Source organism: Dromiciops gliroides, chromosome 3 (genome assembly GCF_019393635.1).
Source record: "Dromiciops gliroides isolate mDroGli1 chromosome 3, mDroGli1.pri, whole genome shotgun sequence".
NCBI classification, from domain to species: domain Eukaryota; kingdom Metazoa; phylum Chordata; class Mammalia; order Microbiotheria; family Microbiotheriidae; genus Dromiciops; species Dromiciops gliroides.
In genome coordinates this window covers 641,336,778-641,354,498 of record NC_057863.1, presented here as the reverse complement: position 1 = coordinate 641,354,498, position 17,721 = coordinate 641,336,778, and the positions used below count along the sequence as shown (strand labels likewise).

The following is a 17,721-nucleotide window of genomic DNA, read 5'->3' as shown; positions in this document are numbered from 1 at the left end:
ATAGAAATTCGATCCCTTACCCACCTCCCCCTCCCCAAGCTGAAGATTTTAGCTCTGGGAGAGGTGTGTTTGGGTCTGGTAGGTCTCTGTGTTTGTCTATATTTATGTCCTGCTGTCCAGTGGGGGCAGTGGGGGAGGAGGGGAGTTTGTGGAGAGGGAGGCCTCAATGGATGATTCTGAGCCTCCTCAGCCTCCCCACCTCAGCCCCTCTAGCTCATCAGCCTTCCCCACACCCACACTAGGATCTCTGTCTGCCTTAGTTTCCTCAACTGTAAAATGGAGATGATAATAGCACTGCCATCACAGGATTGTTGTGAGGATCAAAGCACATCTTAAGCAGTTAATAGATGCTTCTTTCTTTCCCCCTCCCCTTCTTGGAGGGGGCTGCTTTTGAGATGGGCTTCAAGAAAAGGCAGGAATTCCTGGGGGTGAGGGGAGAGAGGGATTACCAAGTTTAGGGCACAGCCTGGGCAAAAGCCCAGAGGTAGGCAGGAGCAAGGGGCATCAGTCAGACTAGGGGCAACTACTCTGCTCTTAGCCCTGTGCCTGACATAGAGTAGATAGATGCTTAATTTCTTATGGTAATTGGCTGACTAACCAGAACCAGGGGTAGGGAGGAGTTGATGTGATAGAAACTCCATAGGGAAGGAGATCCTGGGCTCTGGAGGGCCTTGAGCATCATGCAAAGTTACAACTTTACTTACTTTTGATATGGTGGGAAAATGGGGTACGGGTTGGGGTTCTTGGGAATTCCTCTTTAAAGAATTACACCCTCTTGCACACAAAACTTAGTTAGAACAAGGTGATAGTTTATTTAGGAGCAAGGGAAGGGTGGGGTGGGGGGAGGGAAACCATGAAAGAAATCCTTAGACTTTTCATGGGGAGATTTGGCATAAAGCACATGGTTCAGAGGTACCAAATCTCCTCGAACAGGAGACTGGAAGGTACTTTTATAGAGGACTGATGGGGGTGGACCATCTGCCCGTGAAAAGTTCCTTTAGTGAGAGAGGACCATCCCCCACTGGTGGTAGCTGGGGGAATTGGGTGAGCAGTGGAGGACCATCCCCCACTGGTAGTGACTAAAGGAATTGGGTGAGGGGTGGCTATGGATCCCTCTTCAGGACACAAAGGCCGAAGCCACACCCAAACTTATCTCCCCAGGATAAGGGAGACCGGAATGAAGGGTAGGAATCCCAAGCTAGCTCAGTCCTATTTGGTTCCTCTAGGCGTTATCTGTCCTCTGGTTTAGTTTCTCAAGGAGAAGATTCCTCGGTGTGCCCCAGAGAAATTCTGGGGTGCTCTGCGCCCCATGACACTTTCAGATCAAAAGTGTGCCTGTCCCTTCCACCTCAGCTCTTGTTTCTGGTCTGTCTCTGTCTCATCTTTCCCCACTTCTGTGTGTGTCTCCCTCCACCTGTTTCTTTCCCTTTCTCTGTCTCAGCCTGTGTCTCTCCCAATGCCTCTGTCTTACTGTATCATTTCCTCTTTCTGATTCCCAAATCTGCCTGGGTCCTTCCCTTTCTTTGTCTCTCCCTCTCTGTCTTTTTCTCCACTCTTTCCCTGATTCTGTCTCTGCTTGGGGCTCTCTTCTTAATCTCCCTGTCTCTGACACTCTATTCTTTTCTCTTTGATCTCTCCTTGCCTGTGTCTCTCACTGTATGTCCCTCTCTGGTCTCTCCCTGGTCTCTATGACTCTTGCTGCTTGCCTCTCCTTCTCCCTTGCCTTTTTTTTCTGCCTGTGTCTCTCTGTGGTCTCTCCCTGTCTCTCCAGGTCTCAGGCTTTCTCACACGCTCTAATCTCAGCCCGGGTGTCCCTGTCTCTGCTGGGGGCCTAAACACCCTCTCTGCTTGGGTCTCTCCCAGCCTGAGCGGCTGCCGCCGCTGACCGCCCCCCCCATCACCCCCGCCCCCACCCCGGGCGCCCCGGGCGGCGGGGCCTGACGGGCGGAGATCGATAAGTTATTAGCACCATTCTGTCAGCCCTAATGCGGAGATTGATCGGGGCGCCCGGCGCTTCCCGGCCTGATAAAGATGACGGATTAAGGGAATAAGAAAAAGGATGGGGGTGGGGGGGTGGGGGACGGCGAAGCGTCTTCCGCCAGAGAAACCGGAACCTTTAATGAGTTTGGGGGGGTGAGGAGGGGGGTCCCATTCATTCAGTCCTGCTCCTTACCAGCTGGAAACCACTCAGTGTAAATTTGAATGCCGGCTGTGGCTGTGTGACCCAGGCCAGGCATGGAACCTCTCTGGGCTTCATTTCATCTCTCTCTGGGTTCTTGGGGATGGAAAACGGGTAGTCCCCAGGCTGTCGTTGCTGCCTCTGTTGACATCAGAATTGGCATCAGCTGGGAGATTCACCCCTCCTGCATAGACCTCGGGTTGGATGGGGGTGAAGGAGAAAGGGGGGGGGAATGCAGGGGATGGTCTGGGATTTTCATCTATAGTGGGAACTGGGCTAGGAGTAATCAGTGGCATCCCGAATTGGACTTGTAGTCAGGACACTGTGCATTTAAAAAAAAATCTGCCCTTGTCACTAGCCTTGTGAATATAGGCAAAGTTCTCAGAATCTGTTTTCTTGTGCAAAAAATGGGAGCAATATCTAAAATACCTCATGCCTTTATATGGTGATTCCTTAGCTTGAGTTTAGTGGGGACTGAAGCTGGGCTGGGGATAAGGCTCCCTCCCCATATTGTTGTTCAGTCATGTCCACTCTTCATGACCCCATTTAGGTTTTCTTGGCAGAGACACTGCACCGGTTTGCCATTTCCCTTCTCCAGCTCATTTTACAGATGAGGAAACTGAGGCAAACAGGGTTAAGCGACTTGCCCGAGGTCACACAGCCAATAAGTGTCAGAGGCTGGATTTGAACTCTGAAAGTCTTCCTGACTCCAGCTACCCCATACCTCCCACTCGAGCTGAGTAAAAGAATGGCTGGCCCCATCTTGGCCTTAGGGGTAGGTCCGGTTTCTGGGCCTACTTCAAAGCATTCTTCTAGCTTTGGCTGCTAGGATGGAGTCTAATCCCTACTAAAGGTGGAGCTTCAGGCCCATTTCTCTGAGTGGGAGATTGAGGTGCAGAGAGGGGAGTGACTTTCTGGGGCTCCCGGCAGCTCAATCCTTATTTAGAAATGTACAGACTTGGGCCACTTTTGCCTGAGGCTGGGAAGCAGAGCCCGCTGTGTGTGTTCCGGGCAGGTTGGCGGCTTCATGCTAGGACTCACAGGTGGATTTGACAATCTGGGACAGAGCGGAGGGGGTGGGGGTGGGGTCAGCCCCACAGTCCTGCCATGGGGATCCCTGAGCTGGCTGCTGTCCTGGGCCCTGTAATGCCCATGAGGCTGTCATTTCTGCAGCCTGGCCAGGTGCAGTCTCCAGCCCGTCGATTACAGGCGTTGGTTTCCTGGGAGCATCTTTAACAAGCTCTTGATAGATGAGGAGGATTTGATGCCCCCCCCAGTAGGACAGTTTCTTCCTTTCTCCAGTCCCTACACTGTCCCCAAGCCCTGGCACTTGCCCCATTCCTGTCTCCAGGCTCTGGGCTCTCAGATTCCCCCCGCCCCTTCCCTCCCTGGGTCTGTCCATCAGCCTTGTTCCCGCTAGTTACGGGCGGATATTGATTCTGGATCATCGGGGGACGCTGTGGTTGTGACGGCCTCAGGCTTGGGCTCTGAGGGGGGGCTGCTCTAATGTAAGCTTGGCTCTGGCGCTTCCGGGCGCTTCCGGACACTCTCGGGGGAGAAGATTGAAGGGGAGGAGGAAGAGAGGGAAGGACTCAGAAGGGGGAGAGAGGCTCCTGTAGAGGGAGAGATTCAGAGAGAGAGAGAGAGAGAGAGAGAGAGGAAGGGAGGGAGAGGGAGAAATTTAGAGAGAAACACAAACCAGAGGGAGATACAGAGGAAAATCAAGAGGAGGAGATAGGTTCAGAGAGGAAAAGATGAAATGAAACTAAGGGGAATAGGTTTAGAGAGTGATTCAGAAAGAGTAAGGTGGGGACTGAGCTCCAGATGGGCAGGAAGTCAGAAAGGGAGATATTGAGAGAGAGGAGAAAGATGAAATGAGACCAGGAGGAGAGACAGACTTGCAAGGTGGAGACACAGGACAGGAAGACAAGGAGAGATCCAGGAAATCAGAAAGAAAGAGATTCTGAAGGAATGAGAAGGGGAAAGATTCAGTCAGAGGGAGGGAAATCATGAAATGAGACTGGAAGAAAATTTAGAGACTGGAGAATTTCAGAGAAAGACTGAGAAGGAAGAGGTTTCAGGGCGGGGGAAGGAGGAGAACCAGAGAGGAAGGATTGGCGGGGACAGACTGAAAGAGAGGGAAAGATTCAAAGAGCCTCGGAGAGGGAGTGATTCAGAAATAATAAGGGGGGAGGGAACCTCGGATTCCAAGGAGGAGAGAGGCAAAGGCAGAGAGGGAGGCTCCGACTCTGAGGGAGGGGGAGTGCAGAGGTCGGCCCGGCTGGCGGGAGGCGTTCTGCCGAGTTTGGCTCAGGACATGAAAGGCGCGTCCCGTCGGAAGCCCAGGGGGCCCCGGGGCGGCTGCTGAAACCATGAAACTCAGTACGCGGATTGTTGGGAGGTTGGGGGGCGCCTGGGCTGGAGGGCTTGTGGTCTGTGTTGGGGGCGGGGTTGGCCTTCTAACCTCTGCCCCAGCCAACCTGCGTGTAGGGTCTGGCGGGTCCGAGGGGGTCCCCGAGCTGACAATCTGACGCTGTTCTCTCGTTCTCCCCGCTTCCTCCTCCCCCTCTCCTTTCCCCTCCCCCTCCTCTTCCTCCCCTCTGCTCCACTTCCCCCTGCCCCTTACCACTTCCCCTCACCCAGATGACCTTTTAGGCAAAAGGCGGGGCTGCTCCCCCAGCAGCGGCGGCAGTGACCGCCCCACGGAGAAGAAGCCCAGGAGTGAGTCCCCCAAGGGTAAGGGGCCGAGCCTATGGGGGAGGGGCTGATCCAAAGACGTCAGTGGCTGGGGAGGTTCCTCTGGCTGCCCAGTGGTCCGCCCTGCCCGAGGCCTGGAGCTGTCCCTGCCAGGCTGGGAGAGCGGATGTGTCTCCTAGGGGAAGCCTTGGATTTGCACCTATCATAACCTGAGGAGTTATGAATATGTGTGTGCATGCGAACACTCGTACCCAGACTTATATGTGTGTGAGACCGAATCTGTATGCTGGTGTGACAGGCATGTTCCCTCTATATACATAATTTAAACGGTTCGGAATCAAGAAAGATGGTCTAGGAAAGGAAGAGAGGGTGCATTGTGTGCCCTGGGGCCTTTCTCCCACGGCATCCTGAGCCCCGGCTGCTTTCCACCTTAGGCCTAGGGTTCCCCCAACTCCTTTCTCCTAGCTCATCCCCCCCCCCCGCCCCCCCCCCGCAGATCCTTCCCCCTCCCCCCTCCGGGAGGAGCCGGCCCCCCAGATGACCCCGGAGGAACACTACCGAAGGATGATGTCGGCCCTAAGTGAGCCTGGCGCCTTTGAAGAGCAGCAGCGGCTCTATCAGCTGGCCAGCGCCGTGGGCCTGCCCAGCCACAGTGGTGAGTGCCCCTCCTAGCCTCGCCCAGCCTCCCAGAGGGCAGGCACCTCCGCCAGCTTGCCCTTGGCCTCACCTTCCTGGCCCATCCACTCCTTTAGTGCTTTTTTCTTGGACGCCCCAGGGTGCTTCGGCTTCTCTCTCTCCCACCCCCTCCCCTTCTCTAGCTCCCAGTAACTGTCTTCCTGTGTGCCCAGTGTGGGTGCCTGCCTGCCTGCCAGCCAGCCACAGCATCCCGCCCATCTGCTTTCCCCCTTTCTTGTCCCCCCCCCATGCCCTGTTTTGGGTGGGTCAGTTCTAGTAACCACCTGGGGTGGGGGGAGGCTGCTCTCCCCCCCCCCCCCATCACCACTGGTGCTGATGGCTGACGCAGCCTAATTGTCTAGGAGGGGTGTGGATATTCAGAAATCTGGGGCCCCTGCCCTCACTGCCACCCACGCAGACCGTGCTCATTTATACCCTCTGGGTGGCACGAACACAGCCTCAGGCTCCCATGTGCCCATGCGGGCGGTCAAACTCCCAAGTCAGTCAGCCGTCACGTCTGTCAAACGCAGATGCAGCATCACGTGTCGGTGCTCACATCCAGCCTCATTTGGGTCAGCGCAAGGCTGGGCCTCCCCGGCTCTCCTGTGGAGCCCCATGCGGTCTGTCACACCCCGACACAAGCCCGGGCTTCGGCAGACAGTCACACAAAAGCTTCCGGCCAAGGGGCGACTTAGGGTACTTGCCTTGGGCTGGGGGAGCCAGGTTTTTCTATGACATTTTCCGCTCACTCCGAGGGCTACGGCTGTCGTACAGGCAGGGGGCCGAGAGGAGCGGGGAGTCTGCTCTGGCCTCGTCGGCCTGAATAATTCACCAAATCTTAATAATTTAAAACCCTTCCCTTTAATTGCCTCCCCCGCCCCCCTGCGCCTCCCTCCTTCCCAGTTCCCTTTCCCCCTCCCCGCTACGGCGGGCCCGGGCGGGCCGGGGGCTGTGCAGGAGGGGCTGGGGGGCAGGCGCGGGCGCTGGCACAGCGGCGGTGCCTGGAGCTGGGCTGTCAGTCACGGGCTGCCCATCTCCCCCCCTCCACCCCGCCTCCCGGCGGCGCCGTCCCGCTGCTGTCAGGGCCCGACTGTAAATAACTGAGCGCAGAGGGGAGGGAGGCAGGGGGTGGGGGGAGGGGCGGGGGCCGTTCCGGTCACTGGGGATCAATGCGGCTCCGGAGCTGGCGCGGAGCCCGGGGCGAAATCACAGGCCCCCAGGCGGGCAGGCGGGCAGGCCGGGCCCGGAGCCGGCTCTTCTCGGGTCATTAATCTGTGAGCAGCCGCCGAGGCTGCGGGGAGGGGGCGGGGGCCGGGGCTAGGGCCAGGGCCAGGGGCGGGCTGGCGGGAGCTGCCCAGCTTCCTTCATCCTCAACCCGGGCCAATCCAGCGGCTCCCGGCCTGACTGGCCATGGGGAGAATGGAGCCTAGGGCAGAGAAGGGGGTGGGGGTGGGGCTGGGAGTCGGCTCCTTCTTTCTGTGACCCCCCCCCCCCAGTTTTCTTCAGTATATGTGTGTATGTACGGATGGGCGATGGGTGTCTCCCTGTCCCCGTTTCCTTGTCATTCCACGAGTCCTTGTGTGTGTTTATCTGAAGGCTGGCTGTTTCCGTGGGTACCCCTCGGGGTCCCCCGGCTCCCTAGCACCCAGGCTGCCACCCAGGAAGTGTGTGGGTGATGGGGGTTCCCCATCCTGGATTAGGGGTCGGGGCTCTGAAATTTTCTTTCCATCGTGGGTGGGAAGGGCTTTCCTTCCTTCTTACTCAGGGGAGCCCCAAACCCCCTAAGAGTGAAAGGCGGGGGTGGGGCTGTGAGGCAGTTTCTGGTTCCTCCCAAGGGGGGCCCCATCCTGTTTGCCCTGGGCTCCTGTCTCTACTGCTCTCCACCCCCTTCCCCATCTTCCCACTCCAGGCAGCCCCAGGGCCACTCTGCCCCCCCCATGTTATTCGGGCCCTGCTCTGTGCCCCTTCTCCACACTCCCCATGCGCAGACAGCTTAGCTTTGTCCAATGTTCCCCCTCCCACTTGTGGTCCTCAAGACACTCAGCCTGGGGGGAGGAAGGGGAGGCTCGCTTCTCTCTTGGTCCCCGATGGCAAGTTCCTGGGCGGGAGCCCCCACCTCCCGGAGATCGCTACAACTACTCACGGGGCCTCCCTTTCTCTTCCCAGATCTCCTGAGGCTCAGGCAGGAGGTCGCAGCTGCCGCTGCCGTGAGGAGCCCCGGGGCCTTGGAACCCCATCTCCCCTCATCCTCCAGCAGCTCTGCAGGTGCTGGAGTTGGAGGCGGGGCTGCAGGGGGGACTGGGCAGCGCCGGAAGCAGGGCCTTCCCCCCCACAGGGAAACAGCTGTCACTGGACATTTCTCCGATAGGTAAAAGGCCTGGGAGTTGGCACCTGGGGGCAGAAAGGGAAGCTAGGTCGCTGGACCGCTCTGGGGAGGTGAAGGCTGAGGGCTGGTACCGGAGGGTGGGCACTGTGGACAATGAGGTCGCCCAGGGTGGGGACACAGGCACAGAAACTCAACAGGGATAGTCAAATGCACCCCAGGTTGGGAACTCATTGGCATACAGGCCCCCAACCTGCGGTTTTGCTCACTTTAAATTGGGGGGGGGGCTCTTGGGGAGGGGATATCGAAGGGAGACAGATGGTGTGGCCCCTCCCCGCCCCCCACTGCCTGCATCGGGTGGGGAGGGGGCTGAGCTGTGACGGTCTGCAGCGGGCCGCGGAGGGTGTGGGGTGGCTAGAGGTGAGGGGTGCCCCGAGGCCTCGGGCTGGCCTCGCTGCACAGCGAGGTAATTACTGCCGCCGCAGCCGGGCCCGGCGCCCGCCAAGGTCAGCGCCTCCGCGCCGCCGCCCGAGATTAATTGGCGCCGCCGGGGGCGGGGGCAGGGCCTGATGGAGGCTTTAACGAGCCGCGCATCGACCGCCCCCCCCCTCCCCCTGCCCGCCCAGCGACGGAGGCGCAATTAGTGCCTGGGCAGGGGGGCCGCTGGGGCCCAGGGAGATTCTGGGAAATGGGAATGAACAGGCCCTCCCCTTGAGCGGACTGGGCTGCCCCCTCCCCAGCACTGAGTACCCCCACACACACACACAGACACACACACGCCTCCTCTCGAGCTGCCCAGGAACATCTGCTGCTCAACCCTCCTGCGGGGATCTGGAGAGAGGGTTGACTGAGCTGGTCTCCCGGGTGCCCCCACTCAGACTGATTCTCTCCTACCCTCACCCTCAGGGATGTGACCCATCCATCATTGCTGTCACCCCAGAACGCCCCCCACATCGCCCTGGGCCCCCACCTCAGACCCCCCTTCCTGGGTGTGCCTTCTGCTCTGTGCCAGACCCCAGGTGAGGAGGGGGGAGCAGTATGTGGGGACTTGATTAATTGGGGGGGGTGTCTGTCTAGGTTTAGCTCCGGGAACTGGGCTCTAGGGAGCCCCTTGGAGTGTTTCCTCAATATTTGGGCTGCAGGCTGGTGGTTTGTAGGCACTGGGGGAGAGGGGCAAGGTGTGGGACCTGGGCCTGGACTGACCAGCCACGTCTGTCTGCCCTCTCCCTGGCCAGGATATGGATTCCTTCAGCCCGCTCAGGCCGAGATGTTTGCCAGACAACAAGAAATCCTCCGGAAACAGAGCTTGGCCAGGTATGGGTGACCCCAGTATCCCCCTTCCTCAAAGCTGAGAAGAGGGAGGGGACCCAGAGCTGGAAGGTGGGACCAGCCACTCTCAGCATCCGATGAACAACAGCCTTGCAGACAGCCACCGGCCCTATCGGGCCTCTGAGGAGCCGTGGCCTGCCCAGTTCTATTTGGTTTGGGGGTTGGGGGGCTGGTACCCAGCCTGCTGCAGCAGGGATGTCCTCACCGCCCCCCCCCTCCTCCAGGCTGGAGATGTCAGCAGAACTACTTCGGCAGAAGGAGCTGGAGAGTCTGCACAGGCCTAGGCTGCTCACTGCGGACCCCCTGGGGCTGCCCCAGGAACACCCAGCTCTGCGAACCCACGAGGGCCCCGAGGGCCACTCCCTGCCCCCACCCTCTCTACACGAGGACCTTCATCGGAGACGCAGCGCCATGCTGGTGCTGAGGCACAGTTCAGCCCCCCTCTTGGCCCTGCCCCCCCACGGAGCCCCCTGCCCAGGCCCGGGCCCCCCAACACCCCCCAGAGAGCAGGCCCGGCAGCGCCCCGCTGCCCGCAAAGGGGTTGGAAGGCCTGGAGAGGCCAAGGAGGCCGCTGGCCCAGGAGTCCGGGCCCAGGACAGCCCAGAGAATGACTCCAAGGAGTCGGACAGTGAAGAAGCTGAGGCTTCCCGGGCCGAGGCTGGGGGCACCGGCCGAGCCTGTGATGGCCCCAAGGACACATCGGGTGGGCCCAGCATCGACTCTCCAGGGCATGGCCTGGGGGGCAGGGCTGAGGGGAAGGGGCCCCTCCTGGGGGCCCCACTGCCGCCCCCTCTGCCTCTGAGCCTCCCTTGCACTGTCAGCCCCTACTTTCATACAGGCACCACGGGGGGGCTGTTCTTGGACAGCGGGGGGGAGGCCGTGGGCCCTGAAGACGTCAGCAAGTGGACAGTGGATGACGTGTGCACCTTCGTGGGTGGCCTGGCTGGCTGTGAAGAGTACGCTTCGGTACGGGAGGGGCTGGGGATGGTCCCAGGGAGGAAGGCAGGGAGCAGGGTGGGTCGCGTCACCGTGGATTCCGACCCCCCCCCCCATAGCCAGTCACTCAGACAACAGCCCCAGGGCAGCAGGGGCCTCTGCTCTCAGATCCTTGGCCTCTGTCCAGTCTGGGGTGGGATGGGCCACCACTAACCCTTGGTGTGTGTGTCCACTGGTATACACACCTCCAAGTGTGTGGGACACAAAGCCGCTAGCTTGCTCGCTTCCCCCAAGGGATGTGGAGCAGGTTCCTCCTTCAGTGTCTGGGGGTGGGATCCCAGACGTGGGGGGAAAGGGTGCGGGCTGGCCCCAGGGGCTGCGCACAGCAAGCAGCCTGGCTGGACCAGTTGCACAAAGGGGGCTTGTCTTCTATTGAGAGGGGGACTTTTCTGCTGGGAGCTGCCCCAATTTCTTGGCTTTCCTGGCTCCTCATGTCAACTCCTGCCGGAAAGCCGTGGGGAGGGCCCCAAGACCCCCCTTGGAGAAGCAAGCTTGTCACAAGGAGTGGGGGGAGGGGGATCATCCTGGCTGAACACTGCCCTGCCCCCACTCTGTCCCCAGGCTTTCCGAGCACAGGCCATAGACGGGGAGACGTTGCCCCTGCTCACCGAGGAGCATTTACTGACCAACATGGGGCTGAAGTTGGGACCTGCCCTGAAGATCCGATCCCATGTGAGTCCCCACCTCCTAGAGGGCCCCTCTGGAAGCCACAACCCCAAATCTCTTGCTGTCATCAGTGGTCACTCCAAGTAGATGAGAATTTGAACCCGGGTCCTCTGACTTCAGACTCTGTTCTTGCCACTTCCCTGGGGAGGGTCCAGGGTGGGCTGGAAGCCTGTCTTAGGCCTCAGGGGCCGCTGAGAAAAGAGGGGTGATAGGACTGGGGAATCCTGGGACACACTGGGAAGGAAAAATGCCATCCCCAAATACTCGAAGAGATTCTCAGGCTAGGTGGGGTGTCTTTGAGCACACGGCTTCCTCCGTGCCTGGCTCTTGGGGTGTCCCTCCTTTGGGGTGACTCTTCAGCCTGGGCCTGGCTTGGGCTCCCGCTCCTCCCTCCCTTTCCTCGCCTTTTCCCTGGGCAGTGATCCCCAGGGCAGCTCCCGCATCAATAAGCCTGAGCACCAACCTTGGCACTGCCCAGCCCTCCCCTGGCCTCCTGTGACAAGGCAGGCCACCGTGTCCAGCCAGCCAACGCTCTTCTCCTCCCTCCCAGGTGGCCAAGCGCGTGGGCAGACTCTTCTACATGACCAGCTTCCCTGTGGCCCTCCCTCTGCAGGCCCCTGGCCTTCGGGGGGTGACGGACAGGGAACTGGCTGGTGAACTGCAGCCCTCCTCTCCAGCGCACTCCGCATCCCCCTTCGGGGGCAGCTTCTCGGCCAGCAGAGGTTCCCCCAAACAAGAGAACGGGACCCCCTCCCTGCTGGTGGGGATGGGGGATGCGCCCAAGCCGCCCTCCTAACTCCCGGGGAGACCCCCCCGCAGGCAGCTGTGGGCCTTACCCTCAGCCGCCTGGAAGGCTTTGTAAGCTTTTTGAGGCCAAAAAGAAAAACCCCAGAAAAGCAGGCCTTGAGGCCCAGGAGGAGAGGGGGAAAAATCCAAAGAATTTCTGGAAGGAGCTCCAAGGGTCTGGAGCAGACACAGACAGAGCCCCAGTCCGCTGCCCGCCTCCACTTCCTCCCCCACACTGGACTTGGTTTCCTGATTCAGGTGTCTATGCATCTCTAGCAACTTCAAACAATACCAAAGACAGACAAAAGCGACAGGGCAGAGAGCAGGCTGAGGAGGGCTGGCCAGTGGCTGGGTCAGCCTGGGCCAGGGTTGGGGCAGGGGAGCTTGCGGATGGCCTCCTGGCAGGCAGAGGCACTGAGCTGGGCCCAAGGCCTGAGCTCTGGACTGACGGTACCCCCTCCCCATCCACACTGCACGTGCCACCAACTTTTCTTAAAGAAGAGACTTCTCGGTACATTAAGCTTCTTTATATCGTGAGAAAAACCCAATAAAGGCCCCAATGTCTGACCCTTCCTCTCTGGTCCCCCTCCATGGAGAGTCCAAGGACATGTGTGGCCTCGGCCCAGTACCCGCTTACTCCTGGGGAGTCAGGAGGGAGGGGGCCCCTGAGCGGGTGGGGGAGGTCCCCTGGGGGGCTCCTAGGGAGGGAGGGAGGCCTCAGTCCTCATCGGAGAGCTGCAGCTCCTCTACCACATCGTCATCTCCCTGGGCCAGTCTCTTCAGCTCAGCCGAGGGCAGCTTCAGGTCTTCTGTTGGGCCTGGGGGAGGAAGAGAGGACAGGCTGCAGGTGTAATTCAGCTTTATCAGGGAGAAACAAGGCGGCCGAGGTTTCTCATCACTAATTAATCATGGCGCTAATTAATTTATTGAAGCCGCTGCTGTTTGCAGATAGTAGGGAGAAAGGAGCAGCTGGCTGGTGTCTGGGCTGGGGTGGGGACACACCAGTGATGATGCTGGTGCCCCAGCAGCCCCCCCATCAGGGGTCCTGCTGGGCAGCCTGTCCCCACCCCCACCTGGGCTCTGAGCCCAGACAGAACCACTGAGGTGCTGTGCTCTATGCTAGCTGGGTCAGCGGCTGCCCCTGGGGCCTGGCCAGGGAGCCCCGTCTGAGCCAAGCCTCTGCTCCCAGCTGCTGCTGGCCGGCTGCAGGACTCCCCCCTCCAGTTATGGGCATGTGGGCATGGCTCCTCACCCTCAGAGTCATCCTCGTCCTCATCTTCATCCTCGTCACTGTCCCCACTCAGGCCAGAAGACTCATCCAGGCTGTCACCCAGGCCGTCACTGTCTTCAGCCGGGGCTTTCTTAGAGCCGGCCCTTCCTGTGAAGCAGACAGAGGGGCTGCGGTGGGCTGCAGGGTCCAGCGGGCCTGGGGGGGGGGGTCCGAGGCCTCCCTGTCCAGGACCCCTGCAGAAGCTTCATTGGGGGCAGCCCCCACACCACCAGGCAGCGGGCGCAGGGGTGGCCCAGGCCTAGCGCTCCCTTAATCGCCTGCGAGGAGGCGCCTGGCTCCTGCCCGGAGTCATTAATAATCTCCGACAGGCCCGTCTCCCTGCCTGAGACCTGTCAGGGGGTAAATGAGAGAAATTCATGTGCTTCCTTCCCCATCACCCCACACACAGATCCATCAGCCTGGAAGCAGCCGCACCCTCCCCCACCCCGGCCGGCCACATGGAGGTCCCAGGCTTGGCATCCCCCAGGCCCCTTCCCCGCCCAACAAAAGAGTAGATCTAGTTACTGTCTCAGCCTCCCTTGTGACCCACACGGCAACCCCTGCCCTCCGGCACAGATGGGCAAAGGTCAGGCTGCCCTGGCCCCAGGAGGTCTGGGGGGAGGGGGGCAGGGAGGAGGCACTGAGCCCAGGGCCCATCTCCCCAGGCCTCCCAGAATGGAAATAAGAGTAGGGACTACTTGTGTGGCCCTAGACCAGGTACCCCTCCCCCTTCTCTGGGCCTCAGTTTCCTTGTCTGTAAAATGAGCAGCAGACCAGCTCCCAAGTCCCTCCCAGCTCTCCAGGCCTCTCCAGCCCTGAGCCCTGAGCCCCCAGGCCAGGTTTCCTGGAAGGCAGGGCTGCACCCAGGGAGGCAGCAGCTGGAGGTGGTGTCTGGAGGCCGGGGCAGCAGGGGTGAGGCCACAGGAGTCAGTGAGAAGGGAACTGGGGGCAGCTCTGGGGCCACATGGGCCAGTCTGTCCTGTCTCCCAGCTCTCAGTAGCTGAGATGGGGCACACACCCCGGAGCTCATCGGCCTTGCCAAATCTCACCAATGGGCAGATGCTGGGCATCAGAGCTGGGGGTGACAGCCTCGCCCTGTCCTGCCCCACCCCATCCCCATCGTGGTTTCCAATCCCTAGACATCTGGGCCTAAGTTTTTCAAGGCCGGCCCATCCCTTCCCTCCTCCACTCCTGAGAGGAGGGCTGGACCTTCCCAGGGTAATCCTCATGAAGTCCCCCTTCCTCCCTCCATGGCTGAGGACCACTGGAACAACACTTGTATATACCAGCTCTGACCTCAGCCCCAGAGGCAGCACGGATGGAACACTTTCCCCATACTGGAACATCGCCTCAACTCTGGGAGGCAGGTGCTCTGGTCGGAAACTGAGGAGGGCAGTGGTGAAGTGACTTGCTCAGGGTCACACAGTAAGATTCTTGAGGCCAGATCTGAATTCAGGTCTCCCCGACTGAAAGGTTTGTGTTGACCACTGCAGAGCATCAGGCTAACTGGTGCATTTAAAAGTGCCCCCAATGATGGGGAGGGCCCGGCCCCCTGAGGCCCACCCAGGACCCTCATGGCCCCGGGGATCAATGCCCTTGCACCCCAGGCCAGAGAGAGCCCCACAGCGCCCCACCACACCCCGGGCTACAAAAGGGGAGATGGAAGGGAGCTGAGGAGAGCTGATCAGCACAAACCGACTGCTTCCTTGCCCCCCAGGGCAGGTCTTCACACCCCCTCTTATGTAGGGCTTCTCCATCAGAGCCCAAGATGTTGCCCCCTGCTGCTGGGACTCAGTCCACCTCCTGAAGGAGAGGTCAAGGAAGAAGCAGCCAGAGTCCCAGGCAGGGCTGGTGGCCCAGGCCTGCTGCCCCAGACACAGACACACCCGGGGAGGTGGGATGTCTGCCCAGGGAGGAAACTGAGGCAACAGCTTCTTAGCAATTTAAAGCAAGAGTAGCTGGGGGCAGAGGGGGAGATGTGCCAGGCGGCCGGCTGGGAGCTGCCCCTGCCAATAGCCTCCAGCTATGTGTCCCCAAGGGCTCAGGCAAGGCCAGGCCAGTGGCAGAGGAAGCCCAAGCCAAGCAGGGCTGGCTCCAGAGAAGGAGGTGTCTGCTCCCTACCCTGCCCAGAAGCAGGAGGTAGCCAAGACTACCAGAGGAGGCCTGTGGCCCCATCTTCCCCACACCAGCCCCAAAGTCTATAGGCTCAGGGCCTCCTCCAGGGCTGGCTTCACAAGCCTCATGCCAAACCCTCAGTGGGCTTTGAGATCCTGGGACCCCTGCCCATCCTCGGCTGTCCAGAGCTCTCTCCCTCTCCTCACCTGCAGGGCCCTGCCTGGCTGGACTCCCCGCTGCCCCCTGCCCAAGGAAGCCTCCCCCCTTGCTAATAGTCTCTGGTCTGTCCCGTCCACAGAGCTGTCTGCCCGGGCATTCCCTGGGGCCAGGGCCTAGTCAGCAGAGTTCCCCACACACAGTAGGCGCTTCACGAATGGCACAGACTGGACAGGTTTCCACTCTCTATCCCCTGGGTCCAAGACCTCTCACTCCCACCCCTCCAAACCATGAGAACGAGGATGTGCAGAGCTTCTCTCAGATGCTGATTCACACCTAAAGCCAAGCCCAGGTAAACTGAGGAAGACACCCCTGGGCCAGTGTCTGAGGCTCTCTCTGTCACTCCCCCAGTGGCCTCAGAGGCTGAGCCCCCCATGCCCACCACTCTGAGGGTCAGCCCGGGAGGAGCTGGCAGAGGCATCGAGCCCACGCTGTCCCCCTGGGCACCAGGCACTTAGGTCGAGTCTGCTCCCTCCCCCCATTACCCAGAGTCCCCTCCACAAGGTGCCCAGTGGTCAGTAGTAAGGAGGAGCCCTTCGCCTCTTGGGGTGGTGAGGGCTGCACTGGGACGGCTCTCATCACGAGGGAGGTGCCTCTCTGCACCCTCCCCGGGTCTTGCCCTGTGGGGCCAAGCATCATCCCAAGCACTGGAGACAGGCATGGCATCATCGTCCCTCTCCCTCACAGGACTGGACCCCCCAGCGTAAGCTGTGGCACCAAGAGTGCACTGGACTCCAGAAGGGTCTGCTGAGAGCAGAGCATGATGGGAGCCATCATCACCTAGTCCTGGAAGCGCCCCCCCCCCCCCCATCTATTTCAACTTTCAGACAGGCTGCTGCCCAGTGGGGCCTCCCTCCTTCCCACGTCTTGGAAAACTCAGGTGCTCTGGACACAAGGGCCAGGCCCCACGTCCAGGCCCAGACCCAGACCCAGGACCATAATCAGGCCCAGGCCCAGGCCTGCCACTGAGAATTCATGTCCTTCCACCTGTGGCCTGGGAGCTAGCTGAAGGACTGGCCAACTGGTTAGAGGAAGTGGGAACAGTTAGTCCAGTTCAAGGGTGGAAGAGGAGAGGAAGGTCTTTGCTATCTAGAAGGGATGGTGGTCCCACCTGATCTCGTACCACCCCAACAAGTGGCCACCCAGCCCTCACTAGCACGCTCTTCCATTCTTACACTTGGCATCAAGCCCTAGGCAGACTGACCCTGGTGGGGTCAGTGGCACACTTCTGCCCCCCAGCCTTTGCTTTCTCTGGAGTAGGTTATTCCCAGTGTGAAGATCCCCTTCGCCTGGGGCTGTCCCTCTGCATCAGAGGCCCCCTGAAGCCGGGCCTCCTGGTACTAAGGCCAGGCCCCTCCTTTCCATGCCACACACTGAGCTCGCCAATCCTCATTTGCCCAGTCTGGCCTCCAGGCCCTTGCCCGTGCTGCCCCGCCCCGGCTTATCGGGGCGGGGGGGGAAGGGGGGAGGCCGGCCCTGCCCCTGCTTCCTACCTTTCACTGAGAGCCCCTCGTCCTCGTCTGAGTCGGTGCCCAGGTCAAAGAGATCCTTGAATTCCTTCTTGTCCTCCTCCTTCCTGTCCTCCGGTCTCCGTCGCTTGATCTCGGGGAAATTCAGCTCTTCTAGCTGAAGGGAAGACAAAGGCCAGACGGGGATGGCCGGTGAGAGCCCATCTAGGGGAGGGCAGGGCAGCCCCCCCATCAATCTTCTCCCAGGTTTAATTACCCATATCATTACCCCCGTGGGCAGCTATAAACCACCTATAAACCACCGCTAGGCCCTCCAGCTACAGACACCCCTGCACTGACCCCCGGCCGAGATGGGGAGGAAGGGACGAGGCCTGGTGGCTAGGGGTGTGACCTTTGAGCTGTTCTTAATTCGATGCTCCCCCCGGGACATTCTCCCTGCTCAACCCCAGGAGACAGATCGAAAACCAAATCAAGCCTGGCATCTCCTGCCCAGCTCCCTGCTGAGGCTCCCTCCCAGCCAGCCCCCTCCGGCCTGTCTGGCCCAGCCCCTCAGCCCCAGCCTGGGAGTGGGACGGACAGAATGAGCCCTCCTGGGCCTCCCCCCAGCTCCAGGGGCCTGGTGAAAAACACAGCAAGGATGCTGACTCAGCACACGGGTGCTTCCCACAGCCTGGAGAGAGCTGGGGGGAGTGTGTCTGTGCGTGGGAGAGTGTGTGTGTGCACTGAGCATGTGTGCTGCGTGTGGTGTGTGCATGGAATGTCTGCACACACGCTCCGCTTGTGTGTGCACACATGGTATGTGTTGTGGTTGGTGTGTCCGAACACTGTGTGTCTGTCTGCATTGTGGGTATCTGTGGTGTGCCGTCCCTATGTACGGGCTTTTCCATGTGGCGTGTCTGGGGTGTGTTACTGTGTGTCTATTTGGAATGTCTGCACACATGTGCGCTCTGCGTGTTTCCCCTTAAGTCAGAGAGAGTGCAGGAGGGAGGGCCCCCTGTCC

At 60.3% G+C, this 17,721-nt stretch overlaps 2 protein-coding genes across 6 annotated transcripts in view; one reads left to right on the top strand and one right to left on the bottom strand.

The window, feature by feature from the left end:
• Positions 1-12,035, top strand: part of SAMD11 (sterile alpha motif domain containing 11) — a 43,396-nt gene extending 31,361 nt beyond the window's left edge. For 4 of the 5 annotated variants that reach the window (XM_043995836.1, XM_043995839.1, XM_043995838.1 and 1 more), the window contains exons 6-13: positions 4,823-4,915; positions 5,373-5,531; positions 7,718-7,919; positions 8,781-8,893; positions 9,110-9,188; positions 9,428-10,169; positions 10,761-10,871; positions 11,416-12,035. In XM_043995836.1, the coding sequence (XP_043851771.1) occupies positions 4,823-4,915; positions 5,373-5,531; positions 7,718-7,919; positions 8,781-8,893; positions 9,110-9,188; positions 9,428-10,169; positions 10,761-10,871; positions 11,416-11,661 (1,745 nt within the window). In that variant the 3' untranslated portion in view covers positions 11,662-12,035. The remainder of the gene's footprint in view (positions 1-4,822; positions 4,916-5,372; positions 5,532-7,717; positions 7,920-8,780; positions 8,894-9,109; positions 9,189-9,427; positions 10,170-10,760; positions 10,872-11,415) is intronic. The other variant, XM_043995837.1, reaches the window with a different exon arrangement.
• Positions 12,036-12,162: 127 nt separating this feature from the next.
• Positions 12,163-17,721, bottom strand: part of NOC2L (NOC2 like nucleolar associated transcriptional repressor) — a 40,889-nt gene continuing 35,330 nt past the window's right edge. Inside the window, exons 17-19 of the mRNA XM_043995841.1 lie at positions 16,746-16,878; positions 12,904-13,029; positions 12,163-12,469 (exon numbers count right to left, since the gene is read on the bottom strand). Coding sequence (XP_043851776.1) covers positions 12,369-12,469; positions 12,904-13,029; positions 16,746-16,878 — 360 coding nt within the window. The 3' untranslated portion in view covers positions 12,163-12,368. The remainder of the gene's footprint in view (positions 12,470-12,903; positions 13,030-16,745; positions 16,879-17,721) is intronic.